This window comes from Zophobas morio, unplaced genomic scaffold (assembly GCF_036711695.1).
Source record: "Zophobas morio isolate AGI-343-1 ecotype UQ-CSIRO unplaced genomic scaffold, CSIRO_AGI_Zmor_V1 ptg000017l, whole genome shotgun sequence".
Classification (NCBI taxonomy): domain Eukaryota; kingdom Metazoa; phylum Arthropoda; class Insecta; order Coleoptera; family Tenebrionidae; genus Zophobas; species Zophobas morio.
In genome coordinates, this window is record NW_026972122.1 from 1856334 (window position 1) to 1862673 (window position 6340).

A 6340-nucleotide genomic window follows, 5' to 3' on the forward strand; every position below is an offset into this window, starting at 1 on the left:
CCATTCTCCATTTTTAGAGTTCAGTTGTTTCACTTTTCATTTTTCAATATTCGTATTTCGAATTTTCTTACTCCTCGATGTTTCGCCATTCGAATTTTCCTCGATTTTACATATTTACTTTTCGATTTTTCAGTTCCGACTTTTAGACTTTCCGGAAAATTTTTCGATTTTTCCATCTTTCGATTTTTCGGATATACGATTCATCGAAATTTAATTTTTCGGTATTTTGAATTTTCGGCTTTTCAAGTCTCTATTTTGCATTATTTCACTTTTTCGACCTTTAGATTTTTGATTGTTCAATTTTTTAATTTTTCCAGTTTTTGAATTCATAATTTTTTGCTTTGCGATTTTTCGGATTTCCGTTTTTTTATTTTCAACTTTTCGATTCGATTCCTTGATTTTCGATATGTATTTCGTTTTTTCGAATATTTGCTTTTTCGAATTTTCGGTTTTTCAGTTTTCCGCTTTTTGATTTTCAATTTTTCGTCTTTTCGTTTTATCGAATATTTAATTCATCGAATTTTTCGACTTGTCTATGTTGTGATATTCGAGTTTCAGTTTTTTTATTTTTCGATGTTTCCACATTCGCATTTTCAATTTTTTTATTTCTTGATTTTATAGTGTTTCTACCTTTCGATTTACCATTTTTCGATTTTAGATTTTTCGAATATACGGTTCGTGGACTTTATTTTTCGGTACTTTGTATTTTCGATTATTTGATTTTTTATTTATCGAGTTTTCGAATTTATATTATTTTAGTTTGCGATTTTTCGAATTTTCAGGTTCGCGATTTTAGATTTTTCAATTATCCGAGTTTTCAATTTCGAATTTTCCATTTTTTGATTTTCGATTTTTCCAGTTGTCGATTTTTTGATTTCCGATTTTTTGATTTCCGTTTTTTTGATGTCCCATTTTTCAGTTCTTCAATTTTTTCGAATATTATGTGATTGATCGAATTTTCCGCTTTTCTATTTTTCGATTTTTCGACTTTCCGATTCTTCATTTTAAGAGTTCAATTGTTCTGCTTTTCATTTTTCGAAATTCTAATTCTGAATTTTCTTATTTCTCGATTTTACAATTTTTTTAATTTTCGATTTTTCAGTTTCCCAATTTTTCAATTTTCCGACTTTTTGACTTACCGGAAGAATTTTCTATTTTGCGATTTCTTGATTATCCGATTTATCGAATTTTCATTTTTCGGATATTGTATCCACGACCTTTCGAGTTTCCGAATTTCAAGTCTTTCGATTTTTTAATTTATCACGTTTTCGAAGTTTTGATTTTTACAATTTTCGATTTCTCGATTTTTTTTATTTTCGATGTTTCAGTTTTCCGTGTTTTTGATTTCCACTTGGTGGATCCACGATTCTTTGATTTCTGATTTTTCGATTTTCGATTTTTTGGTTTTCGATTTTTCAGTATTTTTACTTTTCGATGTTTCCACATTCAATTTTCAATTTTTTTATTTCTCGATTTTACAGTGTTTCTACTTTTCGATTTTTCAATTTTCCGACTTTTTGACTTTCCGGAAGGTTTTTCCACTTTTCGATTTTTCGAATATACGATCGTGAATTTTTGATTTTTCGGTATTTTGTAATTCGACTTTTTTATAGTTGATCATAATTTTATCAGTCATAGTTACCGAGGCAAGATTATCAATTCAGCAGATTTTTTATTGGACGACGTTGACATTAACACATTTTTGTCATTTTTAGCATCATGGTCATGACTTGAAAGTAAACCATCAGTGTTAAAATTCTAAATTCTCGTGAAGTACCTCTATCATCTACACTAATTATTCTTTGGTTAAAAAGCGAAGTGACGTAGGTATTATCTTCTCCCTATTTACATTCTTATCAAAAGATTTGAACTTTGTATCAAATACTACTTCATTGCCTTCAGGAGGTGGTTTCGCAAATATGCCGAGACGTCATTCATGTAAATTAAAAATAATCAGATTCCAAGTGCAGACCCTTGCGGAACTCTTCTATTTGTTGTAATTTAAAAACGATTAGGTGTAAAGGTTTAGGTGTTGTTTTCCACTTCTGTATCATCTAGTTCTAAGTATACTATACTTTTATCTATGCAGTCCCCCAAGTCCTTGGTTATCAAACATTTATGCAGAATATTTTCGTCATCTGCAGGCAACAAGAATGTTTAAAATATTGATTCCAATAATCTGTCTTTTAGTACCACTGAATTGTCAAAATCGAACTTCTAACGGTAAAGGTGTACTATTATTTAGTGGTACAATTACGTCTAAAAATTATTGTTGGTAGTTTTCGACCCTAAAAAGTATCAATTTTACCATATCCCCGCTGAACCTCCACATTTTAAAGCCTTAACCAGTGATGGTGTACTAATAACGTCTAAGCCAACTAAAAAACCAGACAACCGAATTATGTTCAATTTCCCAAATAGTACTTATGGAATAGATTCCAAAAGACAAACCACGGCGAAAGAATTTATCACCGGAATGAGTGTCATATTCCCTGGTGTGTTTTAGTTTATAGTTACAACCGTCACTAAAGTGTGTTTTTTTTAGGTACCAAGTGGTGTGGTCCAAACGACAATCCGGAGTCTTATGAAGACTTGGGCAATTTTTACACCACTGATAAATGTTGCAGAGGCCACGATCACTGTCCCCATACTATACCTGGCAGGTCTCAGAAATACGGTTTATGGAACACAGGCTTGTTTACGAGATCGCATTGTGACTGTGAACGAAAGTTTTACCTCTGTTTGAAAGACTCCAAAAGTGTTATCTCTGGTCAACTCGGATTCACGTACTTTACGCTTTTCGGGCCTCAGTGCTTCAGAGAGGATTATCCTATAATCGGTTGTGGGAAGTGGGGATTGTGCGTAAAGAAGTCCTAGTACGTTGGGAATATCTATTTGAATTTGTTACAGGCGGAGATGCGAAAGATACATATATGACTACCATGGAGAAGTGAAGTACCAGTGGTTTGACAATCTTTATTTTTAAGAAAATTGTAACAGTTGTAATTTATTCGTGACAAATTTTTTGATTTTTGATTAAAATATTTCGAAACTCATTATAAGTTTTTCAGTACTACTCCGAGTTTGGATAACTATATTTTTTCCTAAGTAAAATGAAAAAATGCTACAAAAGACAATGCCATTATTTAAGATAAGATAAAATCATTTAGGGCCGGTTGCATAAACGCAAATCAAATTTAATCTCTGATTAAGAACAATTGTAACTATGATAATAACAATCGTTACTATGGAGTTAATCAGAGATTAAATTTGATTTGCGTTTATGCAACCGGCCCTTATTCTTGTTAAAAACAGATTGTTTTACACAGGTCATTAATTGCTTCGGCTACCTACTTACAGATTTAAACAATCGAAATCCTTACATTTTAGGTATTCATCAAAGGTATATAAACACTTATTAGTTGTAAAAAAACTGTTAAGTTTATTGTTAAAGATACTTAGTGGTTGATTTCGGAAGTTAGCAAAATTGGAACGGCTTTTAAATGAGCAATCTCTTAAACTGTTCGAATCGGATTTTTTACATTACGTCGCATGAGAACTTGTTTGATCTACAGACCAGAGCGCGCTCAGGCCAATGTCAACTCTAACAGCATTAAGAATTTCTGCGGGATATACATGCAACTATTTTTTTGTTTAACTAAGAATTATTTCTTTAGTTATTGTGTTTGATACTACCAAAACCTCCTGAATTGGAACAATAATCATGTAATAGATTTTTTATATATTCATTAAGAACCAAAAATTTTAAAAATCGAAAAATTGAAAAAACCAGAAATTGAAAAGTTCCCAAAAATGATCATGTTGAAAAAATTGAGAAACATAAAGCTTGAAAAAAACGGAAAGTCGGAAAATTTTTTAAATTGAAAAACCAAGATGGCAACAAATCGAAATATAAAAAATCGTAAAAGCGCAAAATTGAATAACCCAAAAATGGAAGAATTGAAAAATAGGAAAATCGAAAAGCCGAAAAGTAAAAAATCAAAAAACCGGGTTAATCGAAAAATCTAAAAATAACAGGATCGAGAAATCGAGGAGTCGAAAACTTAAGAAGTCGAAACATCGAAAAACAGAAACCGAAATAGGCCAAAATTGATAAATTGAGAAATTTAATTGGAACGTCCGAATCTCGATAAAGCGAAAAATCAAAAAATTGAAAAATCGAAAAATTTTAAAAAAGAAAAATTAGAAAATGGAAAATTTAAGAATTCGGAAAATTAAAAAATTGAAATATAGAGGAACTGAGAACTCGAGAAATCGTGAAATCCAGAATTTGAAAAAGACGTTGGAAAATCCAGAAATCAAAAAATTGAAAAGCTGAAATATAGAACTACATATTGAAGAACTGAAAAATCGAAAAATCGAAGAATCTACAATTTAAAACAATGAAAAATCAAAATATTAAAAAATTGAAAAATCCAGAAATCCAAACATCAAAAAAAAAAATACAAATTCGGACATCTAAAATTTAGAAATCGAAAAAGTGTAAAATTGAAAAATCGAGAAATTCAAACTCCAAAATTAAAAAAAAAATTAACCGAGAAATTCAACAACCAAAACTTCGAAATCCAGAATTTTAAAAGTTGAAAAACTAAAACATCGAACAGTTGCAAAATTGAGAAATTGAAGTATAAAACAGTCGAAAAATTGAAAAATCTAATGATTCAAAACGAAAAATTGAAAATTCAAAATGTACAAAATCGAGGAATAAAAAAATCCAAAAGTCAAAAAGTCGAAAAGTCGAAGAATCGATATATGCTGAAATATCTTAGAACTGAAATATCTAAAAATTAAAATATATAAGAAAAATTGAAGAACTGAAAAACTGGAAACTCCTAAAACTGGAAAAAAATTGAAAATTTGAAATATAGAAAAACTGAAAAGTCGAGAAATCAAAAAGTCTAGAATTTTAAAAATCGAAAAATTAAAGTATCGGAAAGTTCAGAAATTGAGAAATCGAAATATTAATCAGTCGAAAAATTGAAAAATCTAAAATTTGAAACGAAAAACTGCAAATCCAAAAAAGTAAAAATCCAGAAGTCGAATAATCGGAAAGTCGAAGAATCGAAATACTGAAAAATCCCAAAGCGGAAGTATCGAAATATTGAAAAATAGAAGAAAAATTGAAGACTCGAAAAATTGAAAAAATTCCAGAATTGAAAGAAATCCAAAAAAAATCGAAAACTTAAAAAATCGAAAAACTGAAAAATCCCAAAACTGGAAGAAATATCCAAAAATTGAAAAACTAAAAAAAATTAATAAGCCAAATATTGAAAAAAAGAAAAATTGGAAAATCGAAAATTTAAAAATTTGGAAAATTGAAAATTTGGAATATAGAAGAACTGAAAACTGAAGAAATCGCAAAATTGAAAAGTTGAATTATACTTTAAAAATCGAAAAATCAATACATCAAAAAATCGAGATAAAAAAATCGTAAAACCGCAATATGGAAAAATCAAAAAATTGAAAAATTGAAAAATCGAAAAATCTAAAATTTAAAACATTTGGAAATTAAAATGTCAAAAAATTGAAAAATCAAGAAATTCAAACATAAAAAAATACAAATTCTGATACCTAAAAGAAAAACTGAAATGTCGAAAAGTTTTATTTTTATTTTTTTTAATTTAAATAAAAGTTACATAGTGGAGGATATGTCCTTCAAACCCTAAATCGAGAAATTGAAACTCCAAAATTTAAAAAATTGAAAAATTTGAAACTCGGATAACTGAAAAATTGATAAGCCGAAAAACAAAAAATCAAAAAAACGAGAAATCGAAACATCGAAAAATTGAAAAACTGAGACACCGAGAAATCGAAAAATTAGAGGATCGGGAAATAGAGGAGTCGACAAGTCGAGAAGGCGAAAAATTATGAAACCGAAATAGGCCAAAATCGAAAAATCGAAAAGTTAAATATGTATTGAAAAATTGAGAAATTGAACAATCAAAACGTCTAAATGTCCGAATCTCGATAAATCGAGACATCAAAAAAAAAAAACGAAAAATCCAGAATTTTAAAATTTGAAAAATTAAAATATCGAAAAGTTGAAAAATTAAGAAATCGAAGTATAAAACAGTTGAAACATTGAAAAATCTAAAGTTTCAGAAACGAACAATTGAAAAGTTGAAGAATCGATAAACTGAAATATATACATATCTCAAGACTGAAATATCCAAAAATTAAAAAATATAGGAAAAATTGAAGAATCGAAAAATTGAAAAATCCCAAAACTGGAAAAATATCCAAAAATTGAGAAATTAAAAAACTGGAAGTTCTAGATATTTTAAGAAAGAAAAATTGGAAAATCAAAAAGTTAAAAATT

At 28.7% G+C, this 6340-nt stretch overlaps 1 protein-coding gene across 3 annotated transcripts; it reads left to right on the forward strand.

The window, feature by feature from the left end:
• Positions 1-1720: 1720 nt before the first annotated feature.
• On the forward strand, positions 1721-3015 carry LOC135130385 (phospholipase A2-like). Of its 3 annotated transcripts, XM_064057757.1 has the most exons (5): positions 1721-1823; positions 2090-2223; positions 2280-2495; positions 2546-2858; positions 2911-3015. In XM_064057757.1, the coding sequence occupies exons 2-5, from the start codon at positions 2154-2156 to the stop codon at positions 2984-2986; spliced, it is 675 nt and encodes a 224-aa protein (XP_063913827.1). In that variant the 5' UTR covers positions 1721-1823; positions 2090-2153; the 3' UTR covers positions 2987-3015. The 3 variants fall into 3 exon arrangements, with proteins under 3 accessions (XP_063913827.1, XP_063913829.1, XP_063913828.1); XM_064057759.1 differs by having other exon boundaries at positions 1721-1827; positions 2191-2495; XM_064057758.1 differs by having other exon boundaries at positions 2191-2495.
• The last annotated feature ends 3325 nt before the right edge of the window (positions 3016-6340 follow it).

Coding starts and splice junctions, on each gene's coding strand:
- LOC135130385 (XM_064057757.1), top strand. CDS start 2,154: ATGTTTAAAATATTGATTCCAATAATCTGTCTTTTAGTACCACTGAAT. Junction 2,224..2,279: donor TCAAAATCGAACTTCTAACG/GTAAAGGTGTAC, acceptor TATTGTTGGTAG/TTTTCGACCCTAAAAAGTAT. Junction 2,496..2,545: donor AATGAGTGTCATATTCCCTG/GTGTGTTTTAGT, acceptor TGTTTTTTTTAG/GTACCAAGTGGTGTGGTCCA.